The sequence below is a fragment of the Oculina patagonica genome, chromosome 10, assembly GCF_052425735.1.
Source record: "Oculina patagonica isolate OP01 chromosome 10, crgOcupat, whole genome shotgun sequence".
Classification (NCBI taxonomy): domain Eukaryota; kingdom Metazoa; phylum Cnidaria; class Anthozoa; order Scleractinia; family Oculinidae; genus Oculina; species Oculina patagonica.
Genome location: NC_135767.1, coordinates 2,628,333 through 2,648,577, shown reverse-complemented (window position 1 = coordinate 2,648,577; position 20,245 = coordinate 2,628,333). Strand labels below are relative to the sequence as shown.

Below are 20,245 nucleotides of genomic sequence, written 5' to 3'. Positions count from 1 at the left end.
TGCAAGGGAGGGCACAGAGAATGCACGGGGAACGCATGGGGAAGCACAAGAGGAAAAGTACAAGAGAACGCATGGTGGAACCCACAACAAATGTACAGGGAAGGTAGGACGGAACCAAATGCGAGCTCCTGTAGAACTAATGGGGTTGCGGGAACGCACGGGAAACACAAGAGGATGCGAGGGAATGCAACGTTAAAGAGAACGAATGAGGAAGTGCATTAGGGAATGCATGTTGTAACGGACGAGCAAACGCTTAGAGAACCTACAGAAAATGCACGGGAAACGTATTGCGGAACGCACGAGAAATTTTCAAAATTTAAGGTGGCTCTGAACGCACTTAAAGCTAGAAGTATGAGTGCATTTAACAGGTCAACTGTTGCTATGGTTACTAGTGACGAGCAAGGCTTATTTTGAAAGGCACCGACTTTCTTCTTCAGGGTCTCACAAGTTATGACTCTGAGTAAACATAATCAAAAAGAAAGGATAGCTCTAAACTTTTATGTTGCCAAAACTAAGTCTCTCAAAATAAGTGACATTTTTGAAGCAATATCTCAGCCCACATTGCCAACATTTTTGTCAGTTCTAATATACTTTTGCGATTTTATCTTTTTGTTTTCCATGACATTTGTTCTTTAGGTAAATCTGTAATAAACAACATTTAGGCTAACCTTTTCCTCACTAAAAAAGTTTTAATTGAATCCTCCAAAATGTTTAACTTGGTGGTAATTATTATTTTACAATATAATAATCTCTGCGGAATAAAACATATTGTTCGGGCATCAGGGCGCGTCAATTAAGTCAATATATCTTTCAGCTCGCTTTGAAATGTTTTGATATTTTGTCATTCTTGTTGTGTTGAAACGAAGGGAACGAGTGTCCGAAGATTCTCCACGAAAAATATTGCTGGTAAGTTTGTCTTTAACTGTCTAGCCGAAGAAAAAAGACAATGAGCGCCTAAGTACTGATAGATTTAAGCTATATTAGTACTGCTGATTTTGAAAAAATAGAGAGAGACAGCTTTATTTGAAACAATTTGCTTAGATTCTTGCAGTTAGCAAGGATGGATCGTTTTACCCCCAAATTCACACCTTAAGTAAATTCATATGGTTTTTACGGACTTTACGGTCTGTGTGTGAAATCCTTAATTGTTCAGACAAACCTGTTTGTGAAATCCTAATCATATTCAAATGAAAGCTATTGAGCAAAACGTTCATGTGTACTGTTAATTGTGCTAAAATACTTTGTGGTTCTAACTTTTAAGTCTGTGGATGAAACCCTAATGTGTCACCATTCAAATGAAAGCTATTGAGCAGTTCTTTTATGTGGTACTGTTTACTATGCTGCACAAGTTGGTTCCAGCTTTACAGTCTGTGGATGAAACCCTTATGAGTGACTATTCATATAAAGCTATTGAGCAGTTATTTCATGCACTGCGATTTCTTTTTCGATATTGTGAAAATTTGAAATTATAAGAAACTTGTTCATTTTGGAACTTAAAATTTGAGAGAAGGGTATAAAGGAAGCCATCTTAGCCGAACGCAGAGTATATCTACGCTATAAGCCAGTGAGCTTTTTGCTCTTTTTCGAGTCTCTAATATATAGAGAGAGACATTGCCTATATATGGGTGTCGTTTTAATTTTACAGCGAGTCAATATTCCGTTTCGTGAAGGTGAAGTCATTAATCTCTATTTGTCTTTGATCTACTTAGCATTGACAGTTGTTCTTCACAATCCGCGACTGGTTGTTGTTGTAGTTGTTGTTGTTTTGCTCTTCGCCGGAAACATGATAGTCAAACATTTCTAAGCGACTTCAGTAAGAACCCCGGTAACTCGAACTCGGATAACTCGAACAACCCCGCTAACTCGAACTAACTTCCATTTCCCTTGGACCCACTTTCAGTCATTTTTACTCGGCTAACTCAACAAACCCCGCTAACTCGAACTGTTCGTCGTTTCCCTTCAGAGTTCGAGTTACCGGGATTCAACTGTACTTCTTTTGACCACGAGTTAAACTTCTATTAAAGTGACACTTCGATCGTTCAGTCAAATTACAATTGATAAGTAAAACTCAGTCTTGTCAGCGATCACCTCACATATACGATAAGTCTTTCCCACTCTCGTTAAAATAAACTTGATCATCTTTTATTTTCTCCTACAAATATCAATACAGAACAGGGACTCTAGGTAATAAGAATATGTAAACTTATCAACAAACTCTTTAAGGAGTTATTGCGAAGGGAGAGAGTGAATTTTACTTATAGATAATCATATTCTCACTTACACTGAATGGTAATAATTGAAATAGAGGCTAGTTTTATTCAGAGCATGACCGATATTGAAGAATGTTTGGCTGCTAAAGGAATGAAAATGCGCTAGCTTTACTATGATAATCGCCTTTCTACTTTCAAGGGACCCTGCTCGTTTTCTCCTTTAGAGATTGAAAATAATTTAAGCAGCGGGAGCGGGGATGGCGCAGTGGTGAGAGCACCGCGCCGGGCCCTCCCACCAACGTGGCCCAGGTTCGATTCCCGGATTCCTCGCTCGAGGTTTTTTCTCCGGTTTTCCTCCCTCCGCAAAAACCAACACTGCTAAATTCCAATTTGATCGGGGATTCAGGGCCACAATAAAAACTACTGAGACACCAGTAATTGTAACTACAAAAGTCGTTTTTTATAAGACCTACTGAATTAATAACCTAAACTGACAATGAATGTTTTTGACCATTAAAGAGTTGATTTGGAGTATGTTTATATTGAGTTGCGCCTGTAATAATAGGCGCCTGCTTTGAAAACTTATTAAAGCGAAATATGAAAACAGGACGTTGCGATAAAAATGAAATAGTTATGCCAATGAAAAGGTTTGCCGCTATATTGCCCCATACAAAGAAAACACCAATATTGAAATATTCAGAAATGCATAAAAACATAATCACTAAAAGAAGTTTAGTTGAGTTGATATGCAGTTTATCAACAGTTAATCAAAATTAATGTTAGCCCTGAAAATTATGAAAAATATCGTGTTAAGCGTTTTAAAAGCTTTTAAAAAGCTCATTTAACTCTTAAAGGCGTTCTTGACCTATTTCAAAGATTGCCGAGATGTTGCAAGGTTGATGTTATTTACCGTGTATGGTCATATATTGAAGTAACAAAGAAAACAAAGCACGTATTAATAAAATCAACTTCAGAAAGCATAACTTCAGTGAGCCCACGACCACAAACACATTTTTTAAAACAATTTCTATTTGGGTGGAAATAGAAAACAAACAACACCAAAGAACTTATTTTATCAATTACACGTCAAAGTTGTTTATTCACTTGTATACCCCTTAATCCTTACGAATACTTGCGCAACGATTTAATTTTTGTTAAATTCCTGCGTTGCGGTTAATTGTTTTTAACGATTGGGCAAAATTAACAAGAGAGAACTTATTCTTGCATAGAATATAAGGCAAATATTGCCTGTAAATATTGACTGATCGTACATCGCGAAACATTTTCGCGAGAAATTGGAAACGCCAATTCCTTTTATATTGCTTTCTAATTGCGCATTCGAAACCTCGCGAAAAAATACACAGCGCTGGCCATGGAATCGCCTTCATTTAAATGGTCATCCTTCTTCTGGTCCTTAATTAAGGGTTTCATCCACAGACTTTAAAGTTAAAAACTACATTGTGCAGCATTATAAACAGTACAACATGAAAGCACTGCTCAATAGCTTTCATTTGAATGGTCACACACTAGGGTTTCATCCACAGACTTAAAAGCTAGAACCACCTTGTAAAGCATAATAAACAGTACCACATGAAAGAACTGCTCAATGGCTTTCATTTGAATGGTCATGCACTAGGATTTCATTCTCAAACTCTAAGAAAGTAAGAATCACCATTCAAACAGCTTCCCTCAAAAATAATCTTCAATATCTTTTATTTGAATGTTGTCTCCAATGTATAAACAACATTGAAAGTCTTTTTTTGCAATACTATTTTCTGAAAGTGAGAAGCTAGAATCAGCTAATCAAAGAGCCAAAGAATTAGCTGCCCTGTCAAATAATTTGTATCACACAACAGACCACCTCACCCTCGAACTCTCGTTTCTAGAGCCACGGCCGAAAAATCAGATCAAACGCACCGATATAGATCTTATTCTCGAGATCTTTCTTATGCCCGCCACGAGGAAGAAGGTCACGGACAAGAATAATAAAAACAAGTCATCAAGAACGTCATATATTCTACCAACAAATAAATGGAAGCCTAAAAACATAAAGTCTCGTATGTCTACACTGTGTCTACGGTCGAGGTTTTAGCTGGTGGGTCGTTCCTCGTCAAGAACTGATTTTGACGCTTCAGGTCTATTTAGTAAATAAAGGACAAAGGATAACCCGAATAAGTTCATTGTGTCCAACAATTCAGACCACAAATGAAGATCTTGATAAATCAATTGTAATATTTCGGTATAAGCTATACCATCATCAGACTAATAAAATTAACATACAAGCTAGATCTTAAATACTGTGAGTGATAAGACGGGTTTTAGGTCTATTTAGTATCCCTTAATTCATCATAAAAACGTATTTACTTTAAGAATCTTAAATTTCCTACAATACTTCGTTTATCGGATATTTCTCCAATTTTTGGATAAGATTTTGGTCAGACAGTGCTTACGAGTGCAGTACTAGTTAAGGTATATCCAACACCAAAAGCGCATTGCAAGAAGTGTCGCTAGTTAACATATAACAAAAAGAGTTTTGTTATTTAGAAGTTACTCAAATATAGCTAAAAGCAGTAAAGTGCTTCCTATTATATATATAAGCTTTTATTGCTACAAGTTATACACCTTATTTAAAAAGCCCTGCCTCGTCCCCAGGCGCCGATTGGCCGCACGTTGAGGCGGTAAGGCGGGAAAACAGGGAGCGCGAGGGTTGATGGTAAGGGGGCGAGCCGCTTTCCCGTCTGCATCAGACCCAGAACGCCAAGCGAACCGTGCACGTCAGTCCCACAACGCCAAGCGAACCGTGCACGACCAAGGACGAGGACGCCTGGGGACGAGGCAGGAAAAAGCCTTGACCATGTGAAAAGCATAAACCATGAATGATACGACCCAATAGTACTCTGGGTAGACAGCTTTGATAAGCTTAGTAATGTTCTTTTATTGATAATCAAGATATTTTCTTTCTTTGAGAGCCACAAAAGCATGATTTAAGCAAACTGTCGTATTATCGTGGTTGTTTTGTCACAGACGAGGATTATTTTTTTTGATTTCCCAGTAAACAATTGGGAGACATAGTTCATAGTTTATACTTTTCATGGGTCAACGATTCTTCAATCAGGTTTTTAAGTTATATGTGCTTTTCTTCTACACCAGACTACATCAGCATCGTGGTACACAGATCAAAATGAGTTTGAAGAATTCTTTCCTGTTGGTTTTGTTCACGACCGTTTTACTTGCAAAAACATCAGGTACGTGACAGGGTTATTTTTTTTATTCTTTTAAAAAAAATCAGTTCTCAAGGCCGATATTTTATCCAATGAGGAAGGACGTGCGCATCTTCGAAAGCAAATAAATATCACACTGACTGTGAAGAAATATAATGTAAAATAATTTTACTGGAATATAATATCATGCAAAACGATATTTCCGGAAAAACAAGATAGCTGATTGGGAACGAGTATTTTATGATCCGTCAGGCCAATTTTTTAATTGTGATGTACTAAATTTCTTTCTAATCATGGAAATCTCAGAGTGGGAAGTGAAGTGGCTAATAATTAGTACATTAGACTGTCTTCTGCACCAGAACGAAATATCATAAATTATTAAATGCAGATGTTAAATAAAAACAGTATCATGTAGGCATTGTTTTCGGTGCCTTAACCCTTAATATGCTGAAATTAGTCCAAAAAACACGTTTTTTTTAACCGTTAATTGATTTTCTTGGCTCTTCGGCCCTTGATTTCTCTAAAATTTGCTAGAAATGCACTTTCTGACACTGCAGTAAATTTTTGATGAAATTTCCATGTAAAAATGTACAATATTTAACTTGGCGCATGCGCATAAGCCAAAATTTGGACATTTTTTTTTGGCTGAACCGTTCCGATTTTTTTTTCTTTGCTCCTTTCCTTCTCGTTTTTCTCTGCTTTCTTATTCCCTCTTTCTTTTACTCTGTGCACCCCTTCTACTGGCCTGAAAAGTTTTGATCTTAATCAATGGAAAACCCTGGAAAGGAGACCTTGATCAAGTACGGGTATATTGGCCTGTTTTAGCACCAATTTTGCACCAAAAATTGATGACCGTTTTTTCGATTAGCTCTGTCGGAATGCAGTCAATACTCAAGATGGACAGTCCTGTGGAAAGATCTATCCAACTTCTATAACTTGCACATCACAAAAATCTGCTGCCGTGTAAATTGGTGACGTCATAAGTGGTTGAATGGCCATTCCTCCAAATCCCGGGGAAATCCGGGTTTAGCATGTTAAGGGTTGAGCTAAAATATCTTAAATCCTAAATCATGCGAAATTTGCCTCGATTCAGGTTGCTTTTGCTCCACAAATTGCAATTACATGAAAAAAAAAGCGCATTAGGAAGAAATTTGACCTGTTCATTTAATTACTACTATAATCAAATATTGTTGTCAATTATTTAGAGGCAGAGACTCCACCAGTGCATTTTGCAAACTTTCTTTCCCTTGAAAATGGCAACTACAATGTCTCTTGGATGTACAACAGCAGTTCAGACAGGATACACTTCATGACCGAGGTCATGACGACTGGATGGGTAGCACTTGGGCTTGCTAATCAATCACCGGATAACATGACTAGATACGACGTGGCTCTTGGAGGAGTTCTAAATGACGGAGCTGGCTACTTCGCGGTAATTTTTTTCTTTTTCTATTCGATTCTGTGTTTGCTGTGAGGAGTGCAAGACCATACGCGGCGAAGAAGGGGGGGGGGCAAGGGGACTGTAGCCCCCTCAAACGAAAATTTGGGGGCTCAGCCCCCCTCCCCACGTTTTGTTGCAGAAAAATATCGCCAGCGTAGCGTAAAAAAAGGTTTGTCAGTACATTCTGTCCGTGAGTAAGTTTAAACATCTTCTAAACTTCGTTAGAAGCCTTCAAGAAACTTTGTTAATCTTTGGAAAAGTTGGAAAATTGATCGGAAACGTTCGTATGGCTCGAACAACAATCCGAGAATCTTCTGAAATCATCGGTCTAGAAACTAGTCAGACCCCCCCCCCCCCCACCTCCCACGTTCCAAAACGCTCCGCCACCTCTGAATATTAATGTAGAAGGATACAACAACAAAACGAATTTAACTTGTTATTTTCACCAGGATTATTCTACCATTGGTGTTCAACAACCAGTACTGGACACTCAACAAGACTGGGCATTGACTTACTCCAGAGAAGAAAACGGAACAACAACTTTGAAGTTTTATCGTGACCGAAACACAACCGATCGCGTAAATGATACAGCTGTTCCGGTAAGATACGTAACAACCATAATTACTCTTTTCACTTTTTTATCATGCCTTGACGAACGCACTTTACGGGGTATAGATGATAACGCAGTCAGGGGCGGATACAGGGGGGGTGGATAGGGTGGATATCCACCCCCCATTTTTCAGTAAAAAAAATTCGAAATGTCACTTTATTTGAAATAGAAAATAAATAAAGAAAGAAAAATTAGCTCTCGCTCATGTCTGGTTGTTGTTACGCCACGTTTCGCCGTCTGCCGCCACTTAGGGTTAGGGTTAGGGATAGGGTTAGGGTTAGGGTTAGGCCCTTATGGTCTGCCATCCACCCCCCCCCCCCTTTTGAAATCCTGGATCCGCCCCTGGCAGTTTTAGCGTGGAAACATACAAACAATAACCTCGTTTTTGACGAACAATTTGCACTAGACCAAGCTTTGTCCGTGGACACTATTTTTTTAAGTACTAAACGCAAACGAATTACCAACAATGATGGTAATCGAATACTGAGCTTCAAGGAACCTGCGATGTTCAAGGACAATTTTTTTTCGGCATAATTTTAAAGCCAAAATGAAGTTATTGTGTTTATTGTCCTTTGGACGCTTCATAAAGATAAATAGAAGAGATTAATAAACGCCATCCGGTTTAGCCCTAACACGTCTACATTTTATCAGTGCGCGCAATTTTAAACATTCACCAATGAGGCATTTTTCAACTTTTCAAAAATAAAAGCTTAAAATGGCCCTAGTTAAAAGGCCGTTCCCAACCAGAAATAAATGGCCGTCTATAATTTTACACAGATCTCGCTGTCCTTTGTCCTAATGCCATGACTTCTGGCCAAATATTTTCCCGTGCGGCCCTCCCACTCAAACAATAAGTGATAATATAATAATTGCCAACGAGACAGCCGAGCCAAGAGGCGAGGCTGTCGAGGCGGCAGAATCATAGAGCCGTGTGCGTATGAGTGTATAGGCAGAGAAAATTTAAATTTTTTACGTAAGGGACGTTTTTTTACCATATTTGGGTGTAAGTAAACCCCATTTGGGTTGTATTGTTCTTCCCAACTGGTTCCCAGTCTCTCACTCCTTGCTAGAGAGCAAATGACCAAAATGGCGTCCACGCGGCTCGCTGTTAAAATTTTCAATGTGGTCATAAATACACCTTTAGGGAATTATAAATCGAAAGAAAATACCCTATAGAATATTCGACCGCCGAAAAAATGAACATCAAGGTCTCCAAAGCGATGAAATAATCTTTCGACTTTGGAGTCCTTTGATTTACGATCGAGGAGAGACATGAAAATCATAGCGGACTGTTGACTTCAAATAGAGTTTTCTTGACTTATAAGAATGCTGAAGTCGGGTAAATGCTTCATTTTAGTGTTGATTGTGTTTATAGTAATTGTTTGACCGATGATTTATTCCAAATCAAATACCGCTTATATTTTATTTGGCACGCATTTTCGCTCCGCGTAGGAATATCATCAATACAAAGCGACGCTCACTAAAATTACTGCATGTCATACACACAAGAAAGTCAAAGGTTTTTTGCTTCTAACGGCAAATGTAATGTTAACTTGAATAAAAATTTTGTCTCCAAATAATCCTTGACCGTTCAAGTTTTGTTTTCTGTTCAAATTTTTCAAGTTTTGCGTATAAACTGAACATGACACTTCGCATGCGAGACTGAAATCTGACCCGTGCATTACTGTCTCTGATTACTGAAAATTATTTTAAAATAAGCATCTTAGCAGTTTTGATTTTGGGATTTGATTTATAAGAAGTTCTTGAAATGCAACTATCCCTTTTGTGGACGGAAACATTTTAACCATCGCGTGTTGTATTTAAAAAAAAAGTGATTAAACCTCATTTATTGCCTATATTTTGTGACATTTTAACGTTGAAAAGAATTTAAAGATTTGTCAAGAGTTATCAATCTGTCAAACCCGTAGCCTGCGTAGCAGACATCTGTGTACGTTTTTTAGTGTGTTTAAAAGAGTGCGCGATCGCGAGAATACGCGCGCTGGAAACTACGGCGCCTGCTACGCAGGCTATCAAGCCTGTGTCATTTATGAACACCAGAGAAATAGCACTTTTTTCGTATATTACCTAAAATACAATTTACCATATTTTGGTCATTTCAATTATAGTTCTATCAAAAACCATTCAATATCTGTTCTTATGAACAAACATGAGTATTTCGCTCGTTGGCACTTACCGATAGGTACAACTAGTAATATTTAAGATTTCTATGGCGCAAATTAACATGTATATATTTAAACTCATTATTATGGTTAAAGATTTTTGACGTCCCTAAAAAAAAATTAGACAGCAGAAATAACCCTGATGAGCTGCTTATAAGAGCATAACATTATTGCTTGTTTCTGTTTGTATTCTTTGAGTTTCATTTGTCAGTTTGTATTTCTTTTTTTTCTATTCCAGCCAGGCGCACCAATTTTTCTTGTATTTGCTTACTCTTCACACGACGTACAACCAGGCCTGTTTCCGCAGCTAACTTCTGTAGGCTGGCATCAAGTGGTACTTATACCTGCCATTGGACCACCTACACCAACTCCAGGTGAGTCGATAAAGTTAAAAGTTCTCCTCACTGGCCTCCATACATTTCTTGAGTACTAGTTACAGGAATTTGATGATGTATTAACCCTTTAAGCCCTGATGTCAACATACAAATTCTCCTTACTGGTCTCTATTCATTTCTTATGGTACAAGTTGGGAGAATTTAATGATGTATTAACCCATTAAACCCTGATGTCAACATACAAATTCTCCTCACTGGTCTCAGTGCATTTCTTATAGTACAAGTTGGGAGAATTTGATGATGATGATGACGATGATGATGACGATGATGATGATGATGATTATGATGATGATGATGATGTACTCAGTGCTCTAAATTTTCCATTTTTAATCATTTCAGTAGTAGCGGAAAATGCTTCCCTCTTTCTTTCATTTTCCAAGAGATCGTCCTTCATTTTCTCGCTGATAAATTGATACAGCTTGCTCTGTATTTGTTATCAAGCCCTTTTTATTTACACTGTTGTCAGAGATAATATCAGACCTCTTTTCCCACTATTGAACTTTAACAAGTGTTTCAGGCCATTATAACAAATTTAACTGCAATTTTTGGAACATCTCTCCCCAGTTTGCGGCGGCCAACTGCATGGTTCAAATGGGACATTTTTCACCCCAGGCTTCCCTCAAAATTACCCCAATAACGTCGTTTGCATGTGGAACATAAGCCTGGCCCGAGGTTCAACACTGAACATTTCTTTCATTGAGTTTAATACAGAATCATGGTAGGTGAATAAAATTACTGCAAAACGTTTTTTTTTTAGAAAATCGAGGGGAGGGACCGGTGGGTCTGAAACGTTTGGCTTCCTGCTTCCCCTTACTATACCCGGTACCCGCCCCGCCTCCTCCTCCTCCCCCCCCTCTTTTCTTAGTGGTTCCCGCTTTTGTGCTTTTTCTATTGCAAAGTATTCGTTTTGTTGTGAGACGTGTTCTTATTTCTCCTTGTTCCCACCACCTTGGGAGACCCGGTCCTCCCTCCAACCCCCGCTTCTCTTTTCCCGTCTCCCTCTCTTCTCGCCCTTTTTGCTACTTTGGTGTTGCCCCCTACAAGAAAGCCAAGAACTGCGTGATTCGTTTGGCTGCTCATCACACATTTTAATGGTCAAAAAATCTAGCAACACCATCCAACCTTGTTGCGCTGTGTTGCTTTGAAATGATGCGTGCGCTTGACCTCAAGAGCCTGTGTACGAGTTAGTCAGAGACGCGTCACATACGCGTGACGTCAAGGTTTAGCGGGAAGGGAACGCCTGGCTACCAGGATATGCTTCAAGTAAATTAACCTTTCTATTTGTTTCATTGTCGATAAATTTGTTATTTTCCAGTTAGACGGAATCAGTAAGAATTCTTGTGTGTTTTTAATGAATTCTTTTCTTTCCAGCTGCGATGTCCTGAATATTCGAATAAATGGATCATATTCTGTCGACTCTTATTATTGGTATTTCTCGGGAAAGATGGGATCCTTCTCTGAGTCATTGACAGTTTCCAATGGCAACACTGAGATCACAATAGAGTTTTCCTCTAACAACCGTATAAATGACAAAGGCTTCAAAGCATATTACACCATTACTACATCACCACGTGAGTGTTGACCAACATCGAATTTCTCCTAGACTGCTTGCAGACTGTTTTCCTCTCGAAATTTAGTAAGGTAGTGCGGGGCTCTCTGTACATTATCAATACATTTTTACACGGATATGTTATGAGAATAAAGAAAATTATTAACCAGAAAATAGTTTCCATGTAGCACTAAATTTTCAGAACTAGCTTTAAAAGAAAAGTACGTAATTAGTGGGGAGAGTTGAGATTTTAAGAAAAAGGTCCCCATGCAGATAAAAATATCAATAGTGAAATTTCCACGCCGTTTAAGGCGCACATATACGCAGCACCACTGTGCGCAACGCTTTATGTAAAGCCGACATGGCTATGCACTGCATGCAATACGTAACTAGACATTGCTAACTTAGCTAGTAAGTTTTCATACTTGGCGACGGTAGCTAGGTCAAGAAGCCAAAGAGTCTACTGCAGCTGTTTAGAAATTTGGCCCAAAAAGATCGTCGTGTTTGGAACATTGGGAGATAGGATTGCACCAGAAAGCAGGAAATGGCTGGCGTTGTTGCGCCGCGCTTTTGCGCGCAATTTTGTTAGGCAGACAAACATTAAAATTTCTTCACGTAATGTTGTAGAAGTAGAAATTAAGGTCATTGCCCTGAAATAGAACTGAACATAGTTATTCAACCAAACTTTGCCTACTGGTTGATTACCTTAAGGAGACTTAAATTTTGAAATAAAAAAACTGGGGTCCCCATATTCCTTTAAGAGAGGGGACGCAGGCGGTGTCAACTGTAAGTACTTCAGAGGAATGCTAGGATATTATCCTAGCATTCCTAACATACCTCACACCAGGTTCCTTCGCTTGAGCCGCGAAAGGTGTCATAATCTGTTTCGCTGTCAAAAACATTACTTAATCTAACGAAGACCAGAAAAAGATGATCATAATACCGTCGACTAATAATTTTGTGATGTTGTGATAACAGCGCGCTGTGATTTCGGGTTTTTTAAATGTTGTCGATGTACCTCGGCAAAATCGGAGAAACAAGGAACCAGTTTTAAAGATGATTATTGAAGAAAGCGTGAAAATAAACAAATTTTTAAACTAACAACGAAAATGCACACCACATTTTATAATACCGGGGAGGCTGTTAATAAAATACAGCCGGACTGCTGTATCGGTACACCTTGTTCGATTCTCCTGATCGAGCCTATCAAAAAACTATAGAATTTTTGAACTGACGAGCGCATATTATAGCCGCAAGTAACTTACCAAACTGAATTAGCTGCATAATGAGCCGCCGACAATAATAGAAAGGAATTTTCCTATGATTTTTTTAAAGGCCAAAGCAGTTTAATTCTTGAACTGCGAGAGTAGCGGCCTTTTGCGTACTAGACTCATACTGGTAACAGGCCCGTAAAATCACGAAACTTAATCTTAAAGCTGTATCGAAGCAAAGCCTTCAGAAGAAAAACGCATCCAATGGAAAACAATGCTAAATAACGCCGCACTGTTTCCATTTTCAGCATTCTGTACAATGTACAAGTGTTGTGGCAAGCATATGTGTGCAGCCGTCTTCAATAGAAACATGCACATAAAATTATTTTTTGCAGTTGTTCCATAACGCTGCACCACCTAACAGACAAAACAAACGTTGCCAGCTACTGATTAGTTAGAAGTATTAGAATTGCAGGTTACATCGGACTGTATGAGGCGCGCCGCCCGCCAGCTCCGATGGAGAAGATATTTAAAGGCGGTGCAGTATTAGAATTGCAGGTTACATCGGACTGTATGAGGCGCGCCGCCCGCCAGCTCCGATGGAGAAAATATTTTAAAGCGGTGCAGTATTAGAATTGCAGGTTACATCGGACTGTATGAGGCGCGCCGCCCGCCAGCTCCGATGGAGAAAATATTTTAAAGCGGTTGCAGTATTAGAATTGCAGGTTACATCGGACTGTATGAGGCGCGCCGCCCGCCAGCTCCGATGGAGAAAATAATAATAATAATAATAATTTATGAATTTATATTGCGCTTTTTAACATGTAAATGAGCAAAAGCGCATTACAATATTAAAACTTAAAAATATTAAAATATACTAACTATATACATTACAATATTAAAACATAAAATTATTAAAATAAACTAACTATATACACATTATAGAATTGAGCAGAATTAGAATTGCAGGTTACATTGCTAATACTTTTGTACTGGTCAGTTTTAAAATAAATCTTTACTTCGACGATACGGCTGTATATTTTAGAGAACGAATAGAAAATGAATGAAGCGAAACATAATGTATCGCAAATAAAATGAGCCCGCTCAAATCTGTGTTTTTGTAACAAGAGTCTGACCAAATGTTACAACAAGATGGAATCTTCAATTTACTGACCATGACCTAAAAATAGTAATGTTTAATGGATTGACTTACCTGGCGACCTCCTTATTAATGATCCATGACGTGATAGCCCGGGCCATGATTATATTTAAAGCGTTTCTTGTGTATGACTGAAAAACTGAACTGAAACAAACACAACATTTCGAAGGATAGCGTGCAGTTGAGCGCTTGCCTTAGTGCTGCAGAACGAGTGTCCGTGCAACCGACAATTAATATTCACGGCACAACTGAAAGGTACGAACCATTTGCAATATGTCGTAACATATTTAGGATTTTGAACGACTTTCTGCGTGGAAAGCGCCAGCGTCACCGCAACTCGCGTTTGCAAACTCACCGTAATTTTCACTTTGTAAATCCACATGGATGATCGATCGATAGAACATAGAAATGATCATCTTGCAAAAGGCGAAAACAACTTAAATCTTAAAAGGTCGAAACGTTTACGCGACATCAAAGTATCTAGAAATCATTCCTTGCTAGATGAGCTTCTTCTGTATTTCCCCAATTGCCGCCAAAGCAGAATTCGCCGCGAACATTATAATTTATTCTGCCGCCAGAATGGAAATTGATCCATGTAATATAACACAACTGATGAGAAGATAACTCAAATGCTGCTGAAAGATTATAACACTTTCGGTAACCGCAAACTAATCCTCTTAAGAAATCAGGAACTTACAGTTGACGCCGCTTGCGTCCCCTCATATACCACATAATTCCTTAATAATTTCCTTGCAAGCAATGACAAAGTACATATTGCCATTAGTAATTTATTTTTCAAACATCGGAATTGATCTGTTTTTGTTTTACAGAAAGAAATTGATCACTACACTCAAAATATGAGAAAAAATTGATAGGTCACCAGACTCGTTTACGAGAAAAGACGATTTATTTTTCTCGCGGTCGTCATTTTGTTTATGTGCGCGTGCTAATTACGCGTAAAATTCTGCGCAGTAAGGATGCGCAATGCAATACAGGGCAATGACCTTAATTATTGTGCAGTGCGCAGTGGTGCGCGGTGCGTTCAGGCATTAACACATGAAAATTTTAAACCTTGTTAACTAATTCCGTGCAAACACTGTGTCCAGGTCTGAAATCACCAGTTTTGTATACGAATTTTAAAAATCGGTGAGTGTCATTTATCGAGAAAAGTAACAATTTGGATTGCAAGCATTCTGCTAATAAACCAGGGCTTCTTAAAACTACACTGTTTATTTGTTTCTTAATATGATGTGTTAATTTGAATGTTATGTTTCATATCAACTGCCTCACAAGCCTCAAGTCTTAAACACGCATAAATAAATAGAGCTCCTTTTTGATTTTAACTTGAGTCTTAAACCTACACCTTCCTCTGCAGCTGTTGTTACAACACCAACGCCCACGATGCCAGTGACTACACAACCACCCTTCATTGGTAAGTTGAAATAGTTATAACGATAGGAGTGTACCCCTCTACAGCAGCCTCCCTGGGAAAGAATCGAATTAACTGGCCGATGGGGCTGGTTCACATGAACATGCAAATGCAAACGCACATGCAAGCGACGTTCATATACGAAGGGACGTAATTCTTGATGTACTTGTACTTAGGTTTTTTTAAATGTATATAAATATTTTCTATTTTATATATATTAATTACGTTTTTTAGTTAGGCAGGTTAGGTGTCCACAATTAGTAGAGGGGACTTTTCCCCTCAGCTACTACAGATTTGACACGTTAATAAAGTTGCTATTATTATTATTGATGGCAAGGGGTATTGTAGTGGGGGATGGTCATGCGTTAACTTCTTGGTAATTTTTTGGTATGTGTGCCATAAACAAAATATTTAATTGTGCTATCCTGAAAACTACATTTACCGTGATCAAGTTTCATTACTGTTAGTATGTCGATTTAAATATTTTGCATCTAATCTGTGTAAGTACAGCTATAATTACAATTTGTAAAATATGAAAAAGATTCAACTGACCCCCAAGCTTTTTATCCATGCTTCAATACGAGCGAGGGTCTCACAACCGATCCCCTTCCCCGCCTCCCCTGTATCACTTGCAGATTTGGAGTATTATTCTCCGAGTAATTTTGCCTCCAATGAACGAAACTGCTTTCAGCCCAAAGCAAACAGTATACAGTTATTTTGCCCTTTAATTTATTAAGCATTGAACTGCTGGAAATATTAAGACACGTATTTGACATTTCTTTGTTTCAGGATGTGGCGGGATGTTGAACGGGTCTTCGGGATCATTCGCGACTCCTGGATATCCTTTGCTGTACCCGAACAACTTGATCTGTGTCTGGACTTTGCGTATTCCCACTGATAGCTATCTCAGGCTCAAATTTATAGTGTTTCATACAGAGCAATGGTACGTCCTAGTCATAAGCTGAAATTAGTAATTTACAGTAAATGTAAGTAAATAGTTTTTTGTGCTTGACGCTTTTTTAATTTTTACGCGGCTACCACGAATTTTTCCCGCGTTTTGCATTGGTTGCATGCTTTCCCGCGCTTGCACTAGATCATCTTTTCCCGCGCTTGTAATCGGTTGCAAATTTTCCCGCCTTTTACAAAAAAACAATTATCGTTTCTAGCACCAGCTACATGTTTCTCTGCCTTTGACGTCGACATTAATTTTTCCCGCACTTGATATCGCAATTCACACGCTAAATGTTTCATTCGAGTTTAGACAATTCAGTTCATTCGTTGTGGCTGCAATAAGTGGCTTGTTTTGCCGCACACGAATGCGTTCATTGTAATTTTATTCATTTTTTTTCTCGCAGCTGTGATATGGTTGAGTTGATCGATAGCGCAGGACAGGTTATAGAAGTGCTAAGTGGTTTTAAGCCCCAATACACTGTCAGAGTAGACGGTACCCGAACTGACTTGGTAAGAGTCAGCTTCGACTCTGACTCATCTGTTAGAAGGAGAGGTTTTCTGGCTCAGTACCACATTATACCCTGTAAGTATTCTCTACACGATATACAAACGCTTCTACTTCATAGAACGCTGACACGCTAACTTACGTGCTTGCTTGCTTGCAAGTTCGGTTTACACCCGCTTTCAGTGCAACGTGCATAGCGGCTTTCTATCGACATCCATCTTTCGAGGTGCTAAACAAACAACACGGATCGAAGTTCGCCAATCACAGCCCACTAGCATGACCTTCTGACCTTGTGTGCTCATTTGTATGAAACCAACACCAGTGTGCATCGGCTTTGATTGGTTCATTTCAAATAGTACGTCGAAAGACGCGTTAAAAAAATGATGTCTAAAGATGGATGTAGAAAAAAAGCTATGCACGTAACACTGAAAGCGAGTGTAAGACCTTTCATCTTAGTTTAGTCTTTAAGTCTTCAGAGTCTTAACTTGTTAATGAACGTCAGCCAAAGAGGATCAAAATCACACAAGCCTCACTTATCCTTTAAGCCTTTTACTGAATTTATTGTCAATCGTCCAAAACTGCGAGGCATATCCACCGAATTGCATCATATGGGTCAGGACAAGTAAATCACCGTAGACCCTGTAGTCTGAGAATTTGAGTTTTTGATTTAAAAGTAATAACAACGTTACCATGGTAACTAGCTATGCGTTTAGCACAACAAGCAGTGTGTAATACTTTGAGGAGAAATTTGACGTTAATCTTTGATACTTTATCTTTCAGTGCCACCAACTCCCACTGTGCCCTTTACCACGCCAATCACAGCACTACCAACATTGAGTTCCATTCCTTTCCCAACCACTCTGGCCACAGCACTACCAACATTCTCATCTGCTCCTTTCGATACCACAGACTTTACAGTGCAGCCATCTACTCCCAGCTTATCACCTGTGATGACATCTTCAGTCGTGCCACCGGTAATTCTTCCACCTGATGTCCAGAGGTAGGCTGAAATAAGTTCAATGTTTCATGATGTTTGTAAGCTTGAATATGTGTGTGATGACCTTACGCTAGTTGTCGCGATCGATGAGAGAGCGATCATATGACAAAAGATTACTATTTAGATTTTGAAATGATTAGTTGGTTGGTTGGTTGCTTGGTCGGTCGGTCGGTTGATTGGTGGATTAGTTGGTTGGTTTGAATGGTAGACAGACTGGCGGATTGTCTCACTGACTAACTGACGGAAGGACGGACGGACTGACCTGACTGACTGACTGACTGACTGACTGACTGACTGACTGACTGACGTAAGTGCCGGCCGGCCGGCCGGACGGACAGACGGGGGACTGACCGACCGACCGACTGACTGACTGACTGATTGGGCCGGACGGACAGACCAACTGATCGATCGACCTCTCAGTTAGTTAACTAAATGATTGATCATAAATAAGACATGTGCCTGACTCATTCATTTAACTGATAATAAACTCATTTAACTATTAAGTAATTGATCGATCAATCTACTGGCTGATTGCCTATTGAGTACAGTCGTTGATCATCTATGTAATAACTGCGTTATTTACTTTTGCAGGGTGCTTGTTGATTTACTCAGTTCTGTCGGCCAAATTGTGCAGAAGGTAACTACTGCTAGTCTGTAAAATGACAAATATATGTGCATATGTTTTTAGTAAGCCAATTTAGAATTTTTTGCATTTTTTGTGGTTTTTGTGGGGGTTTAGGCCAAGCCCTCAAAGTAAAACTTACAAGTCGCATCAAAACATTCCGTTCTATTCATTTATCATTCAACATTTGCCATACCCTAGGTCCTGGGTTACCACAAAAATGGAAAAAACCCTCTGGCACCCAGGATACATCTGCCACTGACTAATTCATTGTTGTTGTTTGTTCGTTTGTTTGATTTTTAGCTTACAGGACTTCTTGGAAAGCCAGCGATTACTTCTGCAGATCTCGAAATCTTTCGAAGTAAGTAAATATCAATAAATGTTTAGGTAAGCAGAAAATAAGAATAAAAAAATCGTCAAAGAAGAGGACTTTGTCTGATGGCACCCTTAAATCAAACGATGCACTTTACATAAAAAGTTATTGTAGTCTGTGCGTTTTTTATGCAGTTCAAGTTGTAAGGTTCCCATAGTTTTTATACTTGCATGTTTTTATGCTTGCATGAATCTTCTGTGCTTGTATTTTGTGTAGTTCCTGATGACCCTTCGCATTTTGTGTGGTAGTAGGGTAATTCACGTAGATTGTGTATTAATCCGTAATTAAAGTTTGTTAAATCTTGCCGTTCATAATCTGTGTATCAATTCAGTGAAGTTCCTGTGTGTATCAGAGTTCAGTAAGATCAATAGAAATCTCCAGTTTAATATGTTTATCGTTGTTTCACAGATGAAACGCTGCAGATCTTAAAGCAGATTGAAAATCAACTACTTACCCCCACACCCACCCAGTCCGGTGGCAGGCAAATGGCAAAGAGAGCGATACCTGACATCCCAGATCTACAGCAACTGGTACAAATGCTGGGCAACATTCAGCGAAGACTGTTGGGCTGAATTCTTTATATCAAGATCCGGAAAACTTGAAGCAAGATCTATAAGAACGGCTCTCACTTTGAAATAAGGAAACATTGCGATTGTAGCGATATACAAGATAGCCGTCTTATTCAGCTTCCTGTTTTGTAGCAGTTATTTCCAATTTCTAAAGACTCGACTTAAGTAAATAACTATAACTTAGACCAGACGGGTTAAACTTGCTGGGAAGTTCCACGCAACTCGCGCGTTACCTACGCTAGTTGGCAGCAACGAGAGGAGAGGTAATTTACTCTTTGCGGTTGCGCGGGAAAATAGCAGGTTTAGTGTTAAAATAGCATTCTTCAATAAAATAAAAATCCTTCCAATAATAAGTTAGATCGACCAGGGCTCCAACTCGTACCACACGATCCGGAATTCGAATCCGAAAAAACGAGAAAGTGCATAATGGTGCACAGGGAACGTTCAGACAAGCAAATGCATAGGAAACAGCGAATACACGGGGAAAGTAGGTCAGAACCCACCGGGCACCCATAAATGTCCATAAAGGAACGCACGGGACTGCGCATTGCGACAGGATATGGATTGGGCAGCGAAGAGGAAATGCAAGGGAAAGCACAGATGATGCACAGGGAACACATGGAGGAACACACGAGGGAAAGTGCAAGAGAACGCATTGTGGAAACCACAAAAAATGTTCAGGGAAGGTAGGACGGAACCAAATGTGAACCCTGCAGAACTAACACGGTTGCGGAAACGCACGGGAAACACAAGAAGATACGATGGAATGCCAAGGAACATTTAAGGGAAAGAACGAAAAATGCATTAGGACCGGAATGCATGT

At 39.1% G+C, this 20,245-nt stretch overlaps 1 protein-coding gene across 1 annotated transcript; it reads left to right on the top strand.

The window, feature by feature from the left end:
• Nucleotides 1-843: 843 nt before the first annotated feature.
• Nucleotides 844-19,425, top strand: LOC144628817 (uncharacterized). The gene is made up of 9 exons (XM_078486932.1): nucleotides 844-906; nucleotides 5,361-5,455; nucleotides 15,352-15,408; nucleotides 16,195-16,348; nucleotides 16,761-16,939; nucleotides 17,642-17,861; nucleotides 18,450-18,495; nucleotides 18,784-18,841; nucleotides 19,262-19,425. The coding sequence occupies exons 2-9, from the start codon at nucleotides 5,392-5,394 to the stop codon at nucleotides 19,423-19,425; spliced, it is 942 nt and encodes a 313-aa protein (XP_078343058.1). The 5' UTR covers nucleotides 844-906; nucleotides 5,361-5,391.
• Nucleotides 19,426-20,245: the final 820 nt, after the last annotated feature.